Genomic DNA, 24,198 nt, shown 5'->3' with positions numbered 1-24,198 from the left:
TTACTTAAATCTCCATCCTGAATTAAGCAAAATATAACAAAATGAGGAACCTGTTGCAGCAATTTTCACCAATATATACTGCATGTTGCTTAGGACATTCTAGGCTGGTCTTTCTCCTCAATGCTTCTGCTAATGAAAATAACTTCCTTGTTGCAAAATTTCCTCACAACCTTTTTTGGTAGCAATGATATTTGGTTTTTGAAGGCCACTGTAACATTTCACAAATTTGCAACAGATTATAGCTGTAGTGTGAGTTAAGTACCCAGTTACCTGAATTGTACTGACTGTGGTATTTGTACACCTTGACAAGGACTGGCGAAGGGATCACCAAAAAATCTCTTAGCGATGTTGTGACAGAATGAACTGCGACAGGGAATCGCTCACACAAATGTCCCAGACCCTGGTTGGATAAAAGAAAATATTTTGAAATGCAAAATGCAAGCAACAATCACAAATGTGCATTGGTTCCAGCAAGCAAAACAACTTCAAAGCAAAATAAAACCACTTAAAAATTGATTGACCTTCAAGCTTTTTGCATTTAGGATCATGGAATGGTTAGTTGAAACTACTTCCCCCAAAAATGGTTTGCACCCCATTAAAAACAAGTGGTTCTGAAGCTTATCAGACCACCAGTTCATCAAAAATATTAAAACAGCAATTTTTTTTGTGCGATCACTTTGGCATTTCCTTCGGAGTATAGGGTAATATCTCCTATAGTAAAAGTCTTACAGTACATTCTTCCAGTCTATAGAACCTTACTTCCTGTTGTCATGTTGTTATACTTGTATTTCCAAATTTCCCAAAAATACCTACTCACATTTATAATGGAAACTATGTAAATTCGTCACACTGTAATTATATCAAAGTGATTATCGACAACGTAGCCGGCAGCTGACGTCATCAGATTGGCTCCTACTCTCTGCGCATGCGCTGCGTTCCATATTGCCAAGACTGGTTGGTGCATGCGCAGATTACATCATCGAGTAACGCATGCAGACAGCAGGGGTGGGGGAAGCGGGGTGAGAGCGGGGGTGGGGGAAAATCGGGGAGAGCGCGGCCGAAGACCTTGGTGGTGGCGGCGGGTGCGCTCTCCTCCTCCTCCCCCCAGCCCTACCCGCCCGCTCGCTCTCATCCCCCACCCTCCCCCACCCCCAGCCCGCTCTCCACCCCCACCTACCGCTTGCTGACAGACTAGCAATAGAAAAGGCAAAACATTGTAATTTCATTCATGTCCTCAGAACGTCCCAAAGCATTTCACAGCTGATGAGCTACTTTTAAGGTTCAATTACTGTTCTTTGTGCTGGCAAATACAGCAGCCAATTGGCACAACAGGATCCCCCAAACAGCAACAGATAAGTGACCAGTTAACCAGTTAATCTGTTTCTGTACCATTGGTTGAGAAGTAAATGTTGGTCAGGATTCAAGGAGAACAAGTGCTTTTTCTTAGAAGAGTGCTTTAGGATCTTTTACATCCACGTAAACAGGGAAACGATTTAACATCTCATCCAAGACAGCAATTCTAACATTGTGCCTCTTTCTCGGTACTGCAGTGATATGTCAGCCTAGATTAGGTGATCAAATCCCTGGAGAAAGGTTTGCACCCACCACCTTTTGACTCTGATGCGTGTGCACCACCAACTGAGCCTGACACTTTATAGATTAACAAGGAATATTATAATCACTTTACATTCATTTTTAAAATTTAAACATACCTGCAAACAACAAATCAGCAGAGGCATGTGCGACAGAATTATTTTACTAGAAGTCTTGGACTGCAGCTTCTCTGAAAGCTTTGAGCAGAGATTTTCTGCACCTTAATTAAAAGAATTCCACAAGTTAAACATCTGGAGTAGAATTTTCTCCGCTGTAAATAAAACCTTGGTCTGTACTTCATGTTGTTATCATACTTCATATTCATTACTCAAGTATTGCAGAATCCATAAATTGCATTGAAAAGCCTATATCTTTAAAATACCAATAATTAAACAATTCTATATGTTCACATACGTTCCTACTAAAGCTGTGCATATCAGTAAAAGGTTCACTAAATCTAAATGTATCCAAAAAAAGGTATACAAATTAAAAGATACCAGTTTTAATATATTTATATAAAATATGTACCTTCAGTATGTCCATAAATTGGGAAGTGGAATTCAACCCGTCCAATCGAAAAGACAGATAGTGCCAATAAAACAAAATATTCTCTTTCACATTAAGAACAGGTCAAAAAGCAGAACCACCAACTGTTCTTCAATAACTCAGTTGGTAGCTCCACTGCCTGGTGTGGTACTGAGCCAGGTTTGATCCTTGGATTGTGCCTAGTTAGTTGGTCTCAAACAAGGGAGCAGTAAACGTTTTACTATCAGCCAGGCGGCACAGTGGTTAGCACCGCAGCCTCACAGCTCCAGCGACCCGGGTTCAGTTCTGGGTACTGCCTGTGCGGAGTTTGCAAGTTCTCTCTGTGACCGCGTGGGTTTCCACCGGGTGCTCCGGTTTCCTCCCACAGCCAAAGACTTGCAGGTTGATAGGTAAATTGGCCATTATAAATTGCCCCTAGTGTAGGTAGGTGGTAGGAAAATGGTAGGGAATATGGGATTAATGTAGGATTAGTCTAAATGGGTGGTTGTTGGTCGGCACAGACCTGGTCGGCCAAAGGGCCTGTTTCAGTGCTGTATCTCTCTATGATCTATGATCTCTATGAGACAAAACAGTATCAGCCAAGATTTCCCACCTGCTAATGCTTAACCAATGATAATGCTGAAGAGTAGCAGACAGACTAGATCTAGCTGTGAACCCCCGAACCCCCTCCACAGCTGAATGACTTATCCACACTTCAGCCTGGGTTTTCCTCGCCACGTGGAAACGGGGCTGGAGGGAGGATGGGGTGGGGTGCAGAAATGGGGGAAGCTGCATTGGGATGGCTCCCCAATGCATTCTCACTATCAGGGAAGTTTCCCAGGGGTGGATTGGGAAGAGGATCGACTGCCCGCACCATGCAGGCAAACAGCCACCCAAGGTGATTAAGACACCAATTAGGGACGATTTTGCAGCCTCCCCAGCAATTTGCTGTCAGCGGAGCAGCTCTCCCCGCCCCGCCCGCCCGTGCACAGCCTGCCAGCTCAAATGGAGCTGGCCTCCCTACAGAAGGCCGGGGAGCCATCAGTGCCAGAGGCTCTATGCCCCACTGACGGGGCCTCAAGCATGAAAGGCCATAATCACAGATGCACCTTATCTAGCAGAGGGGTTTCCCCTCCATCCTAATGTAGAGGCCTGCTCAGGTCGGAAAAAAGAACCCGACCCAGCCCGAGTCCCTCCAAATTTGCCCCGAGCCCGACCCGACTCAACTCGACCTGACCATCCCTTAACTTACCTTCCGACTGGGAAGCTCCACGAGGCTGCAGCGCGTGCGCAATGATGTCATAATGACATCACTCGCTCACTGCGCAGACTCAGTTTCGTCCCGAACTCCCAGCTCAGTTAAGTTTTTTAATTTCAATACTTACCGGCACAGCATTTACCGTGTGTGTCTGGCCTGACCTGACCTGGACTCAGCCCAACCTGACCCGAGCCCGAAATCCCTACCCTGAAGATGGGCCTGACCCGAACCCGACACATGTCGTTGGCTCCTGTCGGGTTCAGGTCGGGTAGCAGACCTCTATCCTAATGGACCCGCCAGCCTCGATCTTATTAATTTCTACACTGCATATGAAGGTGCCCATGCAGACCCCGAGTTGCCTCAGCAGTGCCCACCTCACCCGGTGGGGCTGCTGAGGTTACAGAGCTGCCGGCCCTCTGAATGGGCCTGCAATATCGACAGCCCGCTCACTGTCCTTAAATGGATGGCGAGCTTGGAGGTGGCCAATTAGGAGGCTGCCTCTCCGAAAATTACTGATCCGGTCTTGCTGCCGGCAAGTGCAGGCTCGAGATCCCTATTTGGTCCAGACGTCCCAAAGCCTGCAGGAAATCCAGCCCTTAGTGCCTAAAATCACATGTAAAGAACAGCCAAATTGATCAAGGTAATGAAAGGTTACCTTCATGGAAATGTACCTCAGTAAGGGAGTCCTTTAAGGACAGGAACGTTAAAAAAAAAGCCACTGATACCATTTAGCAGCGATACCTAAAAAGTTAAGCTACAGAAATTTTTATCCTTCTGTGGACACAACACAAAACGTGGCCAACATTCCCAAATTGATTAAGCCACTCAAATGAAAGACGTATTGTATCGAAAATAAACAGAAAACATGATATTTCTAGACTCCTTCAAATATTCTCTACCTTGCTCATCCTTAACAGCCCACACCATTAAATCCACACAGGCTGCATTTGCTTGACACCTGAGTTTCAGAGGGTTAAACTCATGATGGATATAGTCCGTATCATGCAAGATCTTCTGCAGTTCAGACTGGCTACTGTTAAACTGCTCGAGCACAAACTCATGAACCTCCTTCACAAATGCAGTCTGGAGATCTGAGGACAAAAATGAAGAATGCTGTCAGCACAGCAAAGAAAGCGACTTTGGCGACTGAATTTAACCAAGTTCTTGAAGGCACATACTCTCCCATTTACAGCAACATCCTACTGTCAGATAGGAATATAGAAAGGTCCTGATCTCCATGTGGGTGACTCAAAATACATGTTGACTGACAAACATGTCAATTTCTCTTTAATTTGCACCTATATTTCTCCCCCTCCAAAACAGCCATATGAAAATGTTTGTTATTTGACACCCTTCACTTATTTTGCACAGTAGAAACAAAATGTGTCCTCTGCTAAGTAATCTAACATGATCCTATTGTTGTAGCTCAAAAAGATTAATTCTAAATTTGATTCTGATGAATAATGAGGATGTGGCATTGTTCTCAGATCAGAAATTCTGGGTGATCATTATGCAAATTCCTGTTTTATATTGCAGCATTCAGTGGTTACTTTTAGGACAAGAAGGTAGGCTCGCTTGTGTTACAACAGAGAACTTTCGCAAGCTATTCTAAACTGCAAGAACAAGCTTGTATAATTTTAGCATTGTCATCTGAATCCAGAGATATGTCAAGTCCTTGACACATGCTGCAATCTTCATTATTCCTTATAACCAATGGATCTGTTTCAGTGCTGTATCTCTAAATAAATAAATAAATCTCATTTGCACTGCTTGTGGATAGGCATATTGCATACGATTTTATAACAGATGAAGCATTAGATCGTGTAAATTAATCTATTGTACTGCTACGATAGTTATGTTTAATGTGAAGAGAGAAAGGGAAGCAAGCAAAGTGCTTGCATTTATATAGCAACTTTCATGACATCCCAAAGCATTGCACAGCCAATGAAGGACTTTCAAAATTGTTTCAATGTAGGAAATGCAACATCCAATTTGCACACAGCAAGAAACAGCAGTGAAGGAACAGAGTTAGCTTTTCATGTCAATGATCTTTCATCGGGGAGAGCCAACTGTGCAACAGCCCCAACAAACAAATTTCTCTGCAGCACCTGTGGAAGAGCCTGTCACTCCAGAATTGGCCTTTATAGCCACTCCAGGCGCTGCTTCACAAACCACTGACCACCTCCAGGCGCGTATCCATTGTCTCTCGAGATAAGGAGGCCCAAAAGATCTTTCATCAGAACTGAAATTTTTAGGGATGTAACAGATTTTAAGTCAGTACAGAGGCAGGGAAAGTGGGGGAGGGGAGGAATGAACCAAAGGGAACCACAGGGGGCAGGAGAGATTAAATGACAAAAGGAACAATGGTGCAAGGGAAAAGGGAATAGTAATGGAACATGAAAAGAAGCAAAACGGTAGATCCAGAGGAGGTGCAAATCGGAATAGTAGAATCATTACCATCAGCTGCTGTCTGAAAAATGGGGGGGCAGTGGTTAATGTTTTGAAATTGTCGACCTCAATGCATCTGTACTTGCTTAAAATCTGTAACATCTCTAACTTCTTCCAATTCTGACAAAAGGTCATCGATCTGAGAAATTACCTTTGTTTCTCTCTCCACAGATGCTACCTTACCTGCTGACTATTTCAAATTTCTAGCATCTGCAGTATTTTGCTTTTGTATTAATGACTAGAAAATCTGTTTCAGTTTTGTAGGTTGGAAGTCTAATTTCTCTAAATCGTCACACCTTGAGCTTAATAACAGGCTCATTGTTCTGCAATGGCTAGAGGGGAAGTGTACTGTCATAATTAAAGTACCACATTATGAAAGAGCTAATCTTTGATTGACCACAAGCATTACCATGGGGGAAATCAGCCAATATAAAATAAATGGTACATCTCATTTTAACATCTCCCTCAGAACTCAACAAATGTCACAGGGAATTGTAAATGGATATTATGCCTCAGAAGCCAGGTCACATGCTCTCTGGAGGATGGGGTAGGACTCTTTTTGCTGTAGAATTGGGCATCTATGGAAGAATTTTTTTTCCTGGCATTCTTTTAATGCTGGAATGGAAACAGTGACCTGCCTCTTTGCCCACTCCCTTTATCTTTGCCTTTCCTTAACCTCAGGTGAGACCAAATCAGCCCATTCACTAGAGTCAAGCAAAATCCACCCAATATGATGGTATAAAACACTTCAATTGCCAGAAAAACAAACGAAACAAGCTGACTATGAGTAGAAGTTCCAGGAAGATGCCTACATTCATGTCAGTGTTCCAAGGACACTCAATTCCTGGGTTTTAAACGAATTTAACAAATCATACCAATGGTGAGAGTTGCTTACCTTTCATGTGATACAAAGTGTCTCTCAACATTTTAAACACCACCACGTAAAGAGGATCACTGAAGTTTCGATAGTACAGATCCAAATTAGCATTTGCCTAAATATCAAAATAGATATAACGATTATTGTGATGCTCATTTCAGAAAATCAGACATGTTTTGATTCTAATCAGCTAGAATCTTTGAAAATCAATGTTTTCCGTCAGGATTCTTTCCACAAAATAATTAGCAGCAGAGGTTACATTTCAAATGGACTGAAGATTCTGTGCATTATCCGGTCAAGAGATTTGTGACATATTTATGCTTATTATAGAATATTACACAACTGATGGAGGCCATTTGCCCATCGTGCCTTTGAAAAAGCTATCCAATTAGTTCCCACCCCTGCTATTTCTCTGTAGCCCTGCAAAGTTTTCCTTTTCCTTTTGAATCTGCTTCCACCACCCTTTCAGACAATGCACTCCAGATCCTAACTTTTATCATTAATTGTATAGAACAGTGGCGAATATATTGGACTTCAAGTTTTCCATCAGGTATGGGTGCACCGAGTGTCATCCAAAGAGTCAACAGATGCAAACAAAATTATCCTTCTTCAAGAATCAGGTTCTTTCAGGTTGAACTTTGCACTCATCGAGGAAATATTGACCATTGCTGGGAAATAGAGGGCTTCCAATTTGGGCAAGCACTCCCAGATCTGATATAGCCACAGCCCTAAAGCTGTGCAATTCTAAAATGCAGAGAGCAGAATGAGGTCTCTCCCCTGCAAGTATTTTTTGTGCCTTGTTGCTGTAGTTCAGATACTGTGGCTGGGATTTAGTCTGTGGCTCGTTCCCATTTACCAGCTACATCTGCAATCAGTACAGTCAGCAAAGGCAGTGAGCAGAAGGCCAGCAGAGCAAATCCCAACCACAACACCTAAAGCACAGGTAAAACACAGCCGGATCCCATGGTGAATAAATTAATCTGCAACCATCCTGATCAGCTGACAAATCATGATGCAGATGCTGAAAGCCACAGTATAACATGGCAGTGGGGGTGGGGAGGGTAGAATCCAGTGGCACAGTGTGTGCGATTGCCAGGTATAAAACATATGATTTGACTTTCTGGACCAATATGTACCTAGGGCATTCAGTTGTGGTCTGTATACCTAGCAGCCAGTAATAGTACATAGAATACAGAAACTGGCCTCGAAATGCTACAGAATGCTCTGCTCCAGCAATGTGCTCAGTCCCTAATTTCAGAACACCACCCGAAATGCACCAGTGTAATTTTTTTTATTTCAGCCATCCTGTGAGCTCTTTTAGAGATGGTTAACCTCAGGTGAGATTTTCTGCCATTGATCCTGAACAGCCTGAAATATAGGCCAATTTGGAACAGTTAGGTGATGACATGAAAATTTAACAGGAAATGGTCCCATCACTGTGGTTTGGATTTGAACCCAATTCCTAAAAGTGGAAGGAGAGTAGGTAACCCACTGCGTAGTCTGGACCTCACCCCCAATATCATTTTCGACTTCCCTCCACAAACAATTTTAAACTGGATTAATAAAGCAGCAATAAATTGTACATGAGAGCAATGAGAGATTCTTTACCTCAGTAACCTCTGCCAATGTTGCATCCAGTGTTTTCAAAACTGACTCAGCCACAATCCTTTTAACCTAGATGAAGAAATGTAGACACTTTATTCAGTGATAAAATGAAAGGACTGAACTCTAACAACCAGTGGTTACAGTCACATGTGGGAGGCACCACTGCTTTCTAATAGAAAAACTAAAATCCAGCATTTAGGGTGCATCTTAGACCAGACATAAACCACCACTGTTCTCTAAGCACTACTCCTGGAGATACGAACATACGAGTTAGGTGCAGTAGACCACTCGGCCCTTCGAGCCTGCTCCGCCATTCAATTAGATCATGGCTGATCTGATTGTAACCTTAACTCCACATTCTCACCTACCCCAATAACCTTTCACCTCTTGCTTATCAAGACTCTATCTACCTCTGCCTTAAAAATATTCAAAGAGTCTTAGATAGTGATGCCTATGCAATACCATAAAAACAATCCAAGAACTCTCCCTGTTAATATAAAAGATCTGCCAAATTTTCAAGTCAAATAGAAATCATTGAACTATAGTACCTATATTTCATAACTGCACTGTTATAAGGTACGTGATTTCAGAATGGCTGGACTAAAATGGTGTATTCTCTTGAAACGTGAGCCCAGAAATGCATGAAAACACATTTGCAACTTGTCTGAGAGAAGATGGGAAAATCTTCCAATAACTCGATACAGCTGCGATTATGGAGACATGGCTGCAGGGTGGCCAAGGAACATCCAGGGGTATTCAATATTTAGGAAGGACAGGCAAAAAAGGAAAGGAGGTGGAGTAGCGATGTTCGTTAAAGAGGAAAGCAAAGCAATAGTGAGGAAGGATATTAGCTCAGAGAATCCTGATGTGAAATCTGTATGGGTGGAGCAAGGAAACACCAAGGGGCAGAAAACATTGGTGGGGGTTTTATCTCGACCCCCAAACAGCAGTGGTGATGTACAGGATGGCATTAAACAGGAAATTAGAGACAGATGCAATAAGGGTGCAATTGTAATTATGGGTGATTTTAATCTACATATAGATTGGGCAAAGCAAATTAGCAATAATACTGTAGAGGAGGAATTCCTGGAGTGCGTACGTGATTGTCTTTTGGACCAATACGCTGAGGAGCCAACTAGAGAACAGGCCATCCTAGACAGGGTGTTGTTTAATGAGAAAGGATTAGTTAACAATCTTGTTGTGCGGGGTCCCTTGGGGAAGAGCGACCATAACATGATAGAATTCTTCATTAAGATGCAGAGTGAGAGAGTTGATTCCGAGATTAGGGTCCTGAATTTAAATAAAGGAAACTATGAAGGTATGAGGCGTGAGTTGGCTTTGATAGATTGGGGAACGTTACTTACAGGGTTTACTATGGATAGGCAATGGCTAGCATTTAAAGAGCGCATGGATGAATTACAACAATTGTTCATTCCTGTCTGGCGCAAAAATAAAACAGGAAGGGTGGCTCAACTGTGCCTTACATAAGAAATTAGGGATAGTATTAAATCCATGGAGGAGAAATATGAAATGGCCAGAACAAGCAGCAAACCTTAGGATTGGGAGCAGTTTAGAATTCAGCAAAGGAGGACAAAAGAATTGATTAAGAAGGGGAAAATAGAGTACGAGTGTAAGTTTGCAGAGAACATAAAGACTGACTGTAAACACCTCTATAGATATGTGAAGAGAAAAAGATTAGTGAAGACAAATGTGGGTCCCTTACAGTCAGAAATGGGGGAATTTATAATGGGGAACAAAGAAATGGCAGACCAATTAAATACATACTTTGGTTTTGTCTTCACAAAGGAGGATGCAAATTACCACCCAGAAATGTTGGGAACATAGGGAACATAGTGAGGAGGAACTGTATGAAATCAGTATTAGTAGGAAAATGGTGTTAGGGAAATTGACGGGATTGAAGGCCAATAAATCCACATCCCAGAGTACTTAAGGAAGTTGCCCTAGAAATAGTAGATGCATTGCTGGTCATTTTTCAAAATTCTATAGACTCTGGAACAGTTTCAACGGATTGGAGAGTAGCTAATGTAACCCCACTACTTAAAAAAGGAGGTAAGAGAAAACAAGGAATTATAGACCGGTTAGCCTGACATCAGTAGTGGGGAAAATGCTAGAGTCCATTATAAAAGATGTAATAGCAGAGCACTTGGAAAACAATGACAGGATCGGACAAAAGTCAACATGGATATATGAAAGGGAAATCATGCTGGACAAATCACTGGAATATTTTTGAGGATGTAACTAGTAAAATAGATAAGGGAGAACCAGTGGATGTGGTGAATTTGGACTTTCAGAAGGTTTTTGATAAGGTTCCAAAAAGAGATTAGCGTGCAAAATTAAAGCACATGGGATTGGGGTTAAGGTACCGACCTGGCAGACAGGAAACAAAGAGTAGGAATAAACTGGTCTTTTTCCCAGTCGCAGGCAGTGACAGTGGGGTACCGCAGGGATCAGTGCTAGGACCCCAGCTATTCAAAATATATATTAATGATATAGATGAGGGAATTAAATGTAATATATCCAAGTTTGCAGACGACACAAAGCTGGGTGGGAGTGTGAGCTGTGAGGAGGATGCAGAGAAGCTCCAGTGTGATTTGGACAGGTTGAGTGAGTGGGCAAATACATGGCAGATGCAGTATAATGTGGATAAATGAGAAGTTATCCACTTTGGTGGCAAAAACAGAAAGGCAGATTATCTGAACGGCGATAGATTGGGAAAGGGGGAGGTGCAGCACGACCTGGGTGTCCTTGTGCACCAGTTGCTGAAAGGAAGCATGCAGGTCTAGCAGGCAGTTAAGGCGGCAAATGGTTGGCCTTCATAGCGAGAGGATTCAAGTACAGGAGCAAGGACGTTTTGTTCAATTATACAAGGCCAGATGAGACCGCATCTGGAGTATTGTGTGCAGTTTTAGTCTCCTTCTTGCTATGGAGGAAGTGCAGCGAAGGTTCACCAGACTGATTACTGGGATGGCAGGACTGACGTACGAAGAGAGATTGGGGCGATTAGGCTTGTACTCGCTACAGTTTAGAAGAATGAGAGGGGAGCTCATAGAAACCTATAAAATTCTAATAGGACTGGACAGACTAGATGCAGGAAAGATGTTCCTGATGGCGGGGGAGTCCAGGACCAGGGGTCACAGTCTAAGGATAAGTGGTAAGCCATTTAGGACTGAGATGAGGAGAGATTTCTTTACCGAGAGAGTGGTGAACCTGTAGAATTCTCTACCATGGAAAGTAGTTGAGGCAAAATCATTAAATATATTCAAGAAAGAGTTAGATATAGTTCTTAGGGCAAAAGGGATCAAGAGATATGGGGAGAAAGCAGGAACAGGGTACTGAGTTTGGATGAGCAGCCATGATCGTATTGAATGGCGGTGCAGGCTCAAAGGGCCAAATGGCCTACTCCTGCTCCTATTTTTCTATGTTTCTAAATCCATGGCAATTGTTTGATGTTTCAATTTTGTTTAAAATCTTAATTGTATTACACTGGTCTAATCTGCACTTTATTCTCAGACTAGAGAACAGGACTCACACTCCTACAAAGCGATTTCTGAAAGGCTAAACAGTGGTAAGGTATAATATCCAAATATTGTACACAGGTTTATGCAATCGATAGGAGTATAGAGAGTCTTGTGGCTTTGTCTTTCCTAAATCTGGAAGTCCAGTCATTAATAAAAAAAAAATACAAGAAGTCACTATTATATTTTTTCCCCCAAGTTGATGATTATAAGTTGTAAACTCCAGGATAAAGTCATTTCAGTCTTATCCTGGAGTGTTCCTTCAAAAAAACTAAAATAAAATAGGCACATAGGATTAAAGAAATTCAGACAATTGTATTCAGGTGCCCAAGGTAGACATCCATCGCAGTTGGAAAGCTTTTAGAAACGATAATCTGGAACAAAGTTAAGAGTCATTTAGACAAATGACCATTAATTAAGGAAAGCCAGCTTGGATTTGTTAAGGGCAAGTCGTATTCAGCTAATTTGCATTTTTCGATGAGGTAACAAAGAGGGTTGATGAGGGTAATGATGTGGTGTATATGGACTTCCAAAAGGTGTTTGATAAAGTGCCGCATAACAGACTTGTCAGTAAAGTCGAATTCCATGGAATAAAAGGGACAGCAGCGGCATGGATAAGAAATGGCTGAGCAACAGGAAACAAAGTAGTGGTGAATGGTCATTTTTCGGACTTGCAGAAGGTATATAGTGGGGCTCTCCAGGGGTCGGTATTAGGACCACTGCTTTTCTTAATCTATATTAATGACCATGACTTGGGTATACAGCGCACAGTTTCAAAATATGAAGATGACACAAAACTTGGAAGTATTGTGAACTGTGAGGATAGAGATGAAATTTAATGCAGAGAAGAGTGAAGTCATGCATTTTAGTAGGAAGAACAAAGAAAGGGAATATAAATTAAAGGGGACGATTCTAAAGGGGATGCAGAAGCAGCAAGACCTGGGGTATATGTGGACAAATCACTAAAGGTGGCAGGGCAGGTTGAGATAGAGATTAATAAGGCATACAGGATCCTGGGATTTATTAAGGTATTAAGCTTTCTCACCACTGAGGCTAAACTGACTGGCCTGTAGTTGCTGGGTTTATCCTTGCACCCTTGCTTGACCAAGGGTATAACATTTGCAATACTCCAGTCCTCTGGCACCACCCCTGTATCGAAGGAGGTTTGGAAAATTATAGCCAGTGTCTCCACAATTTTCACCCTTCCTTCCCTCAGTACCCTCAGATAAATCTGATCCGGTCCTGGTGACATCAACTTTAAGTACAGCAGCCTTTCTAATACCTCCTCTTGATCTATTTTTAGCCCATCCAGTATCTCACCAACCTCCACTTTCATCATGACGACTTCTTCCATGGTGAAGACAAGTGCAAAGTAGTTATTTAGTACCTCAGCCATGCCCTCTGCTTCCACGCATAAATCCCCTTTTTGGTTCTCAATTGACCCTACTCCTCCTGTTATCACCTTTTTACTATTTATATGCCTAAAGACGACTTTTCAATTCCCTTTTATGTTGGCTGTCAGTCTCTTCTCATACTCTCTTTTTGCTGCTCTTATTTCTTTTTTCACTTCCCCTCTGAATTCTCTATATTCAGCCTGGTTCTCACTTGTATTGTCAACCTGACATCTGTCATACATAGCCTTTTTCAGCTTCATTTTACTCTCTATCCCTTTTGTCATCCAGGGAGTTCTGACTTTGTTTTTCCTAATAGCACTGTTGCAGTTCCTACATCCCAAGGACTGCAGTGGTTCAATAAGGCAGCCCATCCCTAATTGCCCTTGAGAAGGTGCCCTTCTCAAGGGCAATTAGGGATGGGCAATAAATGCTGGCCTAGCCAGTGACATCCACATCGCACAAATAAATAAAAAAAAGCAAGGCAGTTATGCCTTCATAAAACGCTGGTTCAGCCTCAACTGGTGTATTATGTCCACTTCGAGGCACCACGTTGTAAGAAGGTTGAGATGGTGCAGAAAAGATTTAAGGGAATGATTTGGGAATGAGAGACTTCAGTTACGTGGATACATTGGCAAGCTGGAGCTATTCTCCTTAGGGAAGAGAAAGTTGTGAGGAAATTTGATAGAGGAGTTCAAAATCATAAGGGGTCTGGACAGAGTAGATAGGGAGAAACTGTTCACATTGGCAGAAGGGTCAAGAAACAGAGGACAGAGATTTAAGGTGATTGGAAAAGAACCAGAGCTGACATGAGGAAAAAAAACTTGTTTATACGACGAGTGATTAGGATCTGGAATGCACAGCTCGCGTGTAGCGGTGGCAGCTTCAATTGTGGCTTTCAAAAGGGAATTGGATAATTATCTGGAGAAAATATTTGCAGGTCTATGAAGAAAAGTCACGGAAGTGGGACTAGCTGAGTTTCTTTTACAGAGAGCCGGCATGGTTACGATGGGCTGAATGACCTCCTTCTGAGCTGTCACCATTCTATGCTGACACTCCAGCTGCCTGAATGCAGTTACAGCATGATAAATTTACAAAAGGTATTACACACATTGACCGAGGAATTTATAATTGAAAAGTTAACAGGAAGTGTACCTAAAGATAAAGCTTTTGTTTTATATATGTGTGTATATAGCTGAGCTATGTGCAATTGTACAGTACAAAAACAATTGAATTATTAGTCCCTTTAACAAAAATATACCCACTGGCATTTCATAAACTGAAAGAGATAAGGGAGCAGATAGCACACTCTAGTTCGAGAGATGCATGAAATCTTTATTAAAAAGACGGGCTTCAAGAACGCACATACCATTTGAAGTAGCTGTCGGAGGTATTCTAGTGGAATATGAAATTCTTTTGTACTGCAACCAGTGAACAGTGGGGAGACGGAAAAACTTGAGCTAATGGTAGAAAAGTAATACTGGGGGTCCAAAGCACTGCCATCTGGGAGGTACAAACCTGTAGCACAAAAAGCCAAGATTTCTGATTACTTAGGAGAACAGAAGCTATCCTAACTTCTTCCAAGAACCATTGAAATACAGCAGGTCAGTCAGTCATGTCTGCGCTGGTTCTTTGGTAATCATAATTTTTATATCCAAGGCTCTTGGTCACTGATCCCCAACCAGAGGAAACAGGCATTTTACAATATTAAAAACCTCCCTTAAATTTCCTCATTGTCTTCTCTACTCCACTAGAATTAGCCCCAGTATCTACAGTTTCCTAGCCTTGGCCCGCTGAACCTACGCTGCATACACTCAATGGCTTTAATGTCCTTTCCATAATGGAACACCCATAGAGTATTTGGTGGGCTAACCAATCCAACTTCCATCTACTCGAACGCGCTGCTTCCTGTCCATTAACTCACTTTCGATCCATCTATGACATCTCCTCTTGCACCTGAATTTTATTCTTGAGAGACGCCTTCTCACAATCCATACAAGAATGCATTCTACTGCATACCCTTTCTCTATCTAATTGGTCACTTCTTCAACAACAAAAAAACTCTTCCATTTGTTTAACATGACCTGCCTGCAAAAAATTTGTGTTGACTGCCCTTGATTTATATGCACGTCAAAATATTCAACAATTTTATCTCGAATTATACTGACTGTATGGGCTGAATTTTACCGATCCCCGACATCAGGGGTCGTGGCAGGGGGGGCCTGGAAAATGCCTCCGGGAGAAGCCCGCCAGGGGCCTCGACACCGGGAAGACCCGGCCCCATATTTCCACCGGCGGCTCCTTGCAGCCCCCACCCCCGCCGCTTGGCGACGGGACTGCTATTTTAATATGCTAATTAATGTATATGAATGCATTAATAACTCACCTGGTCCTGCTGGCCACCCTGCTCCGATATTGTGCTCAGTGGCCAGCACTCCCACGCTGTTTGATCTCCAACCAGTGATGTAAGGTGGAACGCTGGTGGGGAGGAGCAGGTAAGTTCCTCAGTGTGGGCGGGAGCGGGATCAAACTATTTTCATTGGTCTGGGATAGTGGGAAGGGGTAAAGATTAAAGTTTGTGAACTTTGGGTGGGGTGGTGGGGGGGGTGGGTGAGAAGGCCAGGTACACAAGATAAGTATTTTTTGGGGTGGGGGGGGGGGGGGGTGAGGGGGTGGGAAGAGGGCAAAGAATGAAGTGCTTGGTCATGGGGGGGCAGGGAGGAAGAGGGGCTTGAAACGTATTAAATTTTTTTCAATAAAGCACGAGTCTCTATTCCTTGAAAAATTTTAATTCAATGTAAGGGCTGGTAGCCCTTTAAAAACAGTGCCAGCGCCTGCGCAATGGTGCCGGATGCGGTTGCTGGGGACTGAGCACCCATCACCTCCATGTCATCAGTAGGTGCGGTCTGCCCCGGCCATGTAAATGAGCTGCCACGTTTAATACCGCAGCGGCTCTGCGGAGTAAAACAGCTGCAAAATTTCACGGCTGCCGCCAGGCCTATATTTTCACATTCATTGTCACTGCACTTTTGCAACATAGGTAAGTGTAGTCAGCACATTTTAAATAGCAATGATTTTAGTTCAAAAATGTTGACGCAATCTTTGCAGCATTAAAGATGCAGCATCTTACCTTCGAAATACTGCAAATTAGTTGCTCCAGGTGAACCAGGAACTGCAGTTGAACGTTCAGGGCTTACCTACAGTATTAAAAAAAAATGAAGACATGCAAAAACTGCAAAGTTTGGTGCTGGATTGAAGGAACTGCACTACAATCTTGAGTGACAGCAGCTGATTCAGCAAACACAGGGGATTAAATTTAGGGGACGTAAATGACTTCTTTAGGACTAAGCAGTGCACTTACCAACAGAACAAGCGTAAAAGGTTTTTCTTATATTTTTTCAGAGGAAAAGAACTTCTCTTTTGCAATATAAATGTTAGTTTACCACGAGGTCATGCTGCAGCTGTACAAAACTCTGGTGAGACCACACCTGGAGTATTGCGTGCAGTTCTGGTCACCGCATTATAGGAAGGATGTGGAAGCTATGGAAAGGGTGCAGAGGAGATTTACTAGGATGTTGCCTGGTATGGAGGGAAGGTCTTACGAGGAAAGGCTGAGGGACTTGAGGTTGTTTTCGTTGGAGAGAAGGAGGAGGAGAGGTGACTTAATAGAGACATATAAGATAATCAGAGGGTTAGATAGGGTGGATAGTGAGAGTCTTTTTCCTCGGATGGTGATGGCAAACACGAGGGGACATAGCTTTAAGTTGAGGGGTGATAGATATAGGACAGATGTCAGAGGTAGTTTCTTTACTCAGAGAGTAGTAGGGGCGTGGAACGCCCTGCCTGCAACAGTAGTAGACTCGCCAACTTTAAGGGCATTTAAGTGGTCATTGGATAGACATATGGATGAAAATGGAATAGTGTAGGTCAGATGGTTTCACAGGTCGGCGCAACATCGAGGGCCGAAGGGCCTGTACTGCGCTGTAATGTTCTAATTTCTAATTTATCAATATGTTAATTTTCTTCTAAAATACAAAGAATTCCTTTGAGGAAAATAGTTCAAAATAGGCTTAAAATTTACTTTTACAACTTGAAGTACTTCCCAAATTTCTGAGGTTTGCATCATTTTGCATTCCACCTAAACTTAATTATGGCGAGACAGAAAAGTTGTCTTTCAGACAAAACTTAATACATGCAGCGAACACGAAAATTCAATTTTGTTTTTAACCTGGGAGATGTTCGGCACACTGCTGGCTTTGTGTCGTAAGCTATCACATGACTGGCAGACCGTCAAAAGGGAGCTGGGCAGGATTGATCGAAAATCATTGAAGGAGCGCCTCCTCAGCCCATCCATCTCATTAGGAGCTTTGAGTGATTGTGGCGTTATTTTGGGAAACAGTTTTGAAAGAAGAGATTCGTCCGAGTTACTGTAACGTCCAAACGCTCTAGCAATTCCAATCAAGCAAGGCACTGCGTATCTGCACAGGTTTTCTGCAAAAGGCAAAATTTATTGTTCATATAGAGCAAACCAACAGTACACAGGCTATTGGACTTGATATTTACAATTAGTGGTTTAGCAATAGTTTAATAAAAAAAAAGACATTTCAGTAAAATCATGTTATATTCTCTTTAACATGCAGAAACTGGAACTGTTAGATGTGACGCAAACTCAGGACTTCTTATGGTTTTAGCCTCTGTTATATTTCTCTTGTGCAAGTTTAGTTGGGGCGGCACAGTGGCGCAGTGGTTAGCACCGCAGCCTCACAGCTCCAGCAACCCGGGTTCAATTCTGGGTACTGCCTGTGTGGAGTTTGCAAGTTCTCCCTGTGTCTGCATGGGTTTTCTCCGGGTGCTCCAGTTTCCTCCCACAAGCCAAAAGACTTGCAGGTTGGTAGGTAAATTGGCCATTATAAATTGCCCCTAGTATAGGTAGGTGGTAGGGAAATATAGGGACAGGTGGGGATGTGGTAAGAATATGGGATTAGTGTAGGTTTAGTATAAATGGGTGGTTGATGGTCGGCACAGACTCGGTGGGCCGAGGGGCCTGTTTCAGTGCTGTATCTCCAAACTAAACTAAACAAGTGATACAAACTCAGTGACTACAGCTAATATGCAGCAAATTGGTACAGGAACAAAATGCACCTTTTGACCACTTTGAGTGAGATATTCATGACCTGCAACCAAACCATGAGCCTCGTCCAGAATCTCAGGACTGAAACATTTTTACAGTTTATCAGTAATTTTTCCCTCTCACCTACCCTTTCAAACTACCCATCAGTATCCTTACCATGATTCTGGGACTAAATAAGCCTGCATCACCTTTTCTAACAGGAATTCATCCAGTGCTTTTTGATCCACTACTGGTAATCTGTTTGATATTCCATCACCCTCTTATGAAAAATGATATTCAAATTTCTAATTTTCTTTTCACACCCTTATTTTATTGTTGTAGTCACTGAATCCTAGGTCTGATAGAAGAACTTCCTTGAATTCAAGTTTCAGTACCAGTCCACTACATCAAGATAATTGTGCTTAGCAATTTCTTCAAAAAAGCATCAACTAGGATCTTGTAAGTCTGGTGTTTCAGAGAAGTGCATAAATACCTTTATCCTGAGACTGAGGTGCCAGACACATTCCCAACAGCACTTCCATGACATCCAATATAGCCTCCAGAATCTGTAACATAATGTTTAAAAAATAAATAAAAATGACAAACCTCAATTTCTGAGATGCTTACAAACAATCTCAATTCTTTCATTTGAAAGAGAGCTTGAAATACAAAAAATTGCATGGAAGCACTTTACATTTTGAAACCTGGACATTACAAATCAACACTCTCCACACCTGTGTGGGATGAAATTGTTATTCATAATAGTATCACAAACAAGGCAAAACTGTCTCTTAAGACAGGCAGTCCTATAAATGCAACTAGGAAAGTGAAGTGTCAATTTCACCTATTAAGGTAAGTAATAACTAAAAGATAAATATTACTTTTTTCTGGCATCAAGTCAAAGCAGTTTGTGTCCATTGAACTGTTTACCAGTAACTGCCACCAGTTTCAAATTGTTTCTCTTTTTAAAAAGTGTGTACCATCACAATCTAATTGGTAACTGATTACCAAGAATTTAGTCACTTCTAACAAAAGTAATTTTTCTGAGTTATCAGAGCAATGTCCTCACCTGTACCCTTAATGCAGGTTCCCTTTGAGCTACATCGAAAAGTAGAGTCACTAAACAGAAGCTGAAGTTTTCGGCAACAGGAAGCTTTCCTGTAAGATAGAAAAATGTATAAATTGTGAGTTTTTCTAGCGCCACCCCACCGCCCCCCCACAAACACTGCTGACCTAACTGTAATATTTAAGCTATGTCTTCAGCAACTTTCCATTCATAAGCCTTCAAATCTTTGGTGCTGTGGTACAATGTGAAAAATCCTTCATTGACAAAAAAGACAAATGTTGAACTGCAGTTCGAATCAGTGCAATGGTGTTACAAGCTACAGAAGTGCTGGTTTATAGTTTCAAAAAGTATCACAATCTGGCCAAACACAGAGTTTCTGTTACACACAACACATACTAACTCTAAGTGAAACTCTACTGAAAAAGTAACAGAATAATACCTTCCTTCCACCAACTCCAGTCAAAGTTACATAATATTTACAGCACAGAAACAGGCCAACAGATCCATGCCAGTGTTTATACACCACACAAGCCTGCGTGGAGAATATTGTTCATCTCATATGAAGTCTGTTACTGCTCAACTATGAAAGTCAAAAAGGTTTCTTGTGCAAATTAACTACCATATACATAGATCTTGGCATCACATTGGAGATTATTTCCTTTTGACACTCAGCTCCCATTTACAATGCTGTTTTACTACAATTACTGTCATTATTGTATATATATTTTCAGATTAGAACACAATAAAAATAATGATAGTGGCAATGTTAGATTGCTGATGAACTGTGAAGCCAAATATATACTTACAAGGATTCATTTTTCCCGGATGCATTTAGGCTGGATGGTGTTAGACATTTAGTCAAAAAGCTCTGATCCAAGAAGGATTACACAATTATCTCCTCTAATTTGGAGGAAGATCATTTCCCTTAGTCTTTATTAAACACTGAGCCCCTCCCATAGCTACAATTCAATTAGTGTTTTTACTCCTCTGGCTTCTCCTGAACACCAAAGCCTATTCCTGAAATGGTTAAAAGTGATTAAAATCTCTTTTAGTCAATGGGGGTCCAATCCAACAATAACAAAAGAAATGTTTTTAAAAATGGATACTCGAGCATAAAAACAATGGCAAACACTGATGGGACTCTTCCCCTCCTCCAGATGTACAAAGTAACTACTTTGGGATGCGATTTACTTTTGCACTTCTCTCAAGTACAGAAGAGAATGTTAAGCATGCAGTTAATACATGAGAATTACAAATACTCAGTTGCTCAGTCCTAACAACATCATACAATTCTTTTGGTGTAGGACAGCTCAGAAATAAACTCCAGTTAACCTTTCTTCTGCTCCAGCAGGAGACAAAGGAAGACCATAACCATGCAAAACTAAGGAAATGCACAGCTCTTTTGCTATTTGTAGCAACTGACTAACCTGTTAATTAACTGATATAATAAAGCATTCGAGTGACTTTTTTTAACTATAACAAATCATATGGGTCCCTAGGCTTTATAAATACAGACACTAGCTGCAATTTTACCAGCAAGATTGAAGTCCCACTATCAGGACAGAATGAGCCCATGCCAACAGACAGTGGGACCACACCAACAATTTTACTGGTGGCAGCCAATTAAGGATGGTGACCTGCCTCGCCAAGCTTGCTGGCCAAATCAGAGGGCCAGCAGCATCACCTATACAGGCTGCAGGAAGGAGAGGGCACTTCCACGATGAGGTGCCTTTGAAGGGCAGGTAAGAACTTTTTTTTTTTCTGTGCTGGGGCAGGTAGGCAGGCCCTGGTGATCAGAGAGGTGAACCCTCCAGCAGCAGCAGCTGAACCAAGGGACAGTCACTGCTGCCAGTGGGCCACTCCATGGGCCATGGAACGGCCAGAAGGAAAGGTTCGTCCCCACCTGGTAGTCTCCCCAGGAGACGGGGGCATGAAATGTCTGCTAATAGGCCAGTTAATTGAACTAATTGGCCGCTCACCCCCAGTAGGTGGGCGGCTAAGCCGCTGCCAATCCCACTTCTGGGATCACCTCTGAGCAGCAATGAGAGGTTGGAGAGCTGTCCAGAGAATCTCCTTGGCTGGAAATGTATATAGAAGTTTTTGTTACAAAGGATAAGTTTTATAAATGTGTTTACAATTATGAAGGGATGATTCTCATTTTTGTTTTCAAATCCTTCGATGGCCTCACCCTTCCCCATTCCTACAGCCCTACAACCCACCAAGATCTCTGCACTCCTTCAATTCTGACCTCTTGAGGATCCCCATAATTTAAATGTTCACGATTGGCAGCCATGCCTTCAGTTGCCTGGGCCCTTAGCTGTGTAATTCCGTCCCTAAACCTTTCTGACTCTTAACTCCCCTCCTTTAAAATCTTTCTCAAAACCTGCAAGTTGTTGTTGACAAGAGTGCATAGAAACAGATTGATCAAAATAGCTTTTAAGAAAATTAAGTCAGAGAAAGAGGAAGTAGGCCTACATAGATTCCCCAGCTCAATTATTTGATTTAAACAAAGACTACTGTAACCCAAGTTAACACATTAAACTCAGGAAAACCATTCTTAGACACAACATGGCAAAACAAATTAGTCAAAGCAAGAAGTCATAATTACTTAATACCTTTCATGCCCTCAGAGATACTGAATGCTTTTCATGGTGAATGAATTCCCTTTGGGGTACAGTTACTGTTGATTTGTAGGCAAAAGCCACAGACAATTCACACACAAGGTCCCATTAACACAATGAAATTAATGATTACTGTTTAGGTAGTGTTGGTTGAGAGCTGCATGTTGGCCAGAATGGTGCCATGGATCTTTCACATCCACCTGAATAGGCAGACGGTCCTTGGTTTAATGGGTCATCTGTAAGACCGCACTTCCAATAAGGCAATTTTTTTCCTTGGTACTGCATTAAAGTCTGGGGATATTTGGCTCCACCCAAATTCAAAATGCAGAAAACAGAAGCAGTCTGCAGGGATGAGAGAGTCATTTACGCCACAGAAGGAGGCCATTTGGCCGATCGAGTCCATGATGGCTCCCCATGGAGCTATCCAGTCAGTCCTACTCCCCCACTCAATCCCCATAGCCCTGCCATCCAATTTCCTTTTGAAATCATTTGTCTCCACTTCCACCACCCTCATGGGCAGAGAGTTCAGTGTCATTACCACCCGCTGCATAAAAAAGTTCTTCCTCATAATACCCCTGCATCTCTTGCCCAAAATCTTCAATCTGTGTCCCCTAGTCCTTGTACCACTGGTTAATGGGAACAGTTTTTCTTTGTCCAACATATTTAAACGGCACAGTGGCGCAGCGGTTAGCACCGCAGCCTCACAGCCCCAGCGACCCGGGTTCAATTCTGGGTACTGCCTGTGTGGAGTTTGCAAGTTCTCCCTGTGTTTGCGTGGGTTTTCTCCGGGTGCTCCGGTTTCCTCCCACAAGCCAAATGACTTGCAGGTTGGTAGGTAAATTGGCCATTATAAATTGCCCCTAGTATAGGTAGGTGGTAGGGAAATATAGGGACAGGTGGGGATGTGGTAGGAATATGGGATTAGTGTAGGATTAGTATAGATGGATGGTTGATGGTCGGCACAGACTCGGTGGGCCGAAGGGCCTGTTTCAGTGCTGTATCTCTAAACTAAAAAACTAAAGATTATCTAGTACACCTCTATTAAATCTCCCCTCAATTACCTTTGCTCCAATGAGAACAACCCCAGCTTTTCCAACCAAACCTTACAACTAAAATCCCCCAACCATGGAACCATTCTGGTAAATCTCCTGTGCACTCTCAAGGGCCCTCACATCCTTCCTAAAGTGTGACCAGAATCGGACGCTTTACTCCAGTTGGGGCCTAACCAGAGTTTAATAAAGGTTCAGCATAACTTCCTGGCTTTTGTACTCAATGCCTATATTTATGAAGGCCAAGATCCCATATTCTTTACCAACCACACTCTTGACATGTCCTGCCACCTTCAAAGATTGATGTACATGCACCCTCAGCTCCTGCACACTCTTTAGAACTGTGCCATTAAGTATATATTGCCTCTCCCTATCCCTTCTGGCAAAATGCATCGCCTCACATTGTTAGTTCCATCTGCCACTTGTCTGCCCATCCTGCCAGCCTATCTATGTCCTGTTGCAGCCAGTTCATATCATTCTCACTGTTTGCCACACCTCCAAGTTTGGGATCATCGGAAAATTTTGAGATTCTACTCTGCATTCCAAGATCCAAGTCATTTAGATATAGCAAAAAAAGCAATGGTCCCAGCACTGACCCTTCAGGAACATCACTACCATCCTCCAGTCTGAAAAACAACCATTTACCACGACTCGCTGTTTTCAGTCCTTAAGCCAAATTCTTTTATCCAATTGGATACTGACCCTCCCATTCCATTAGCATCAATTTTCTTAACCAGCCTTTTATGTGATGAATTATCAAATGCTTTCTTAAAATCCATATAAACAACATTCACCTTTCATCAAACTTCTCTGTTACATCAAAAAATTCCATTAGTATAGTCAAGCTTGATCTGCCTTTTACAAATCTGTGCTGGTTATTCTTAATTAACTCAAACCTCTCCACCTGTCTATTGACTTTTTCCATAATTATTGTTTCTAAACCCTTACCCACCACTGATGTTAAACTAACTGGCCTGTAGTTGCTTGGACTGTCCTTACACCCTATCTTGAATAAGGGTATCACATTTGTCACTCTCCAATCATCTGGCACCTCCCCCCGCATCTAGAGAAGATTGGAAGTCCTTCTGCTATCTCCATCCTCACATCCTTTAGCAACTT

General features: G+C 42.3%; 1 protein-coding gene and 1 long non-coding RNA gene across 2 annotated transcripts in view; one reads left to right on the top strand and one right to left on the bottom strand.

Moving 5' to 3' along the window:
- pi4kab (phosphatidylinositol 4-kinase, catalytic, alpha b) overlaps positions 1-24,198 on the bottom strand; it is a 167,379-nt gene that overhangs the window by 132,627 nt on the left and 10,554 nt on the right. The window contains exons 4-13 of the mRNA XM_068054681.1: positions 19,413-19,501; positions 18,837-18,909; positions 17,462-17,724; positions 16,364-16,430; positions 14,603-14,751; positions 8,310-8,375; positions 6,720-6,816; positions 4,276-4,467; positions 1,713-1,813; positions 271-400 (exon numbers count right to left, since the gene is read on the bottom strand). Coding sequence (XP_067910782.1) covers positions 271-400; positions 1,713-1,813; positions 4,276-4,467; positions 6,720-6,816; positions 8,310-8,375; positions 14,603-14,751; positions 16,364-16,430; positions 17,462-17,724; positions 18,837-18,909; positions 19,413-19,501 — 1,227 coding nt within the window. The remainder of the gene's footprint in view (positions 1-270; positions 401-1,712; positions 1,814-4,275; positions 4,468-6,719; positions 6,817-8,309; positions 8,376-14,602; positions 14,752-16,363; positions 16,431-17,461; positions 17,725-18,836; positions 18,910-19,412; positions 19,502-24,198) is intronic.
- LOC137382579 (uncharacterized) overlaps positions 1-24,198 on the top strand; it is a 38,992-nt gene that overhangs the window by 10,456 nt on the left and 4,338 nt on the right. Inside the window, exon 3 of the long non-coding RNA XR_010977221.1 lies at positions 20,909-21,151. This is a non-coding gene — a long non-coding RNA (uncharacterized lncRNA). The remainder of the gene's footprint in view (positions 1-20,908; positions 21,152-24,198) is intronic.

Source organism: Heterodontus francisci, chromosome 23, assembly GCF_036365525.1.
Source record: "Heterodontus francisci isolate sHetFra1 chromosome 23, sHetFra1.hap1, whole genome shotgun sequence".
NCBI classification, from domain to species: Eukaryota; Metazoa; Chordata; class Chondrichthyes; order Heterodontiformes; family Heterodontidae; genus Heterodontus; species Heterodontus francisci.
This window is presented reverse-complemented; position numbering and strand designations above follow the sequence as displayed.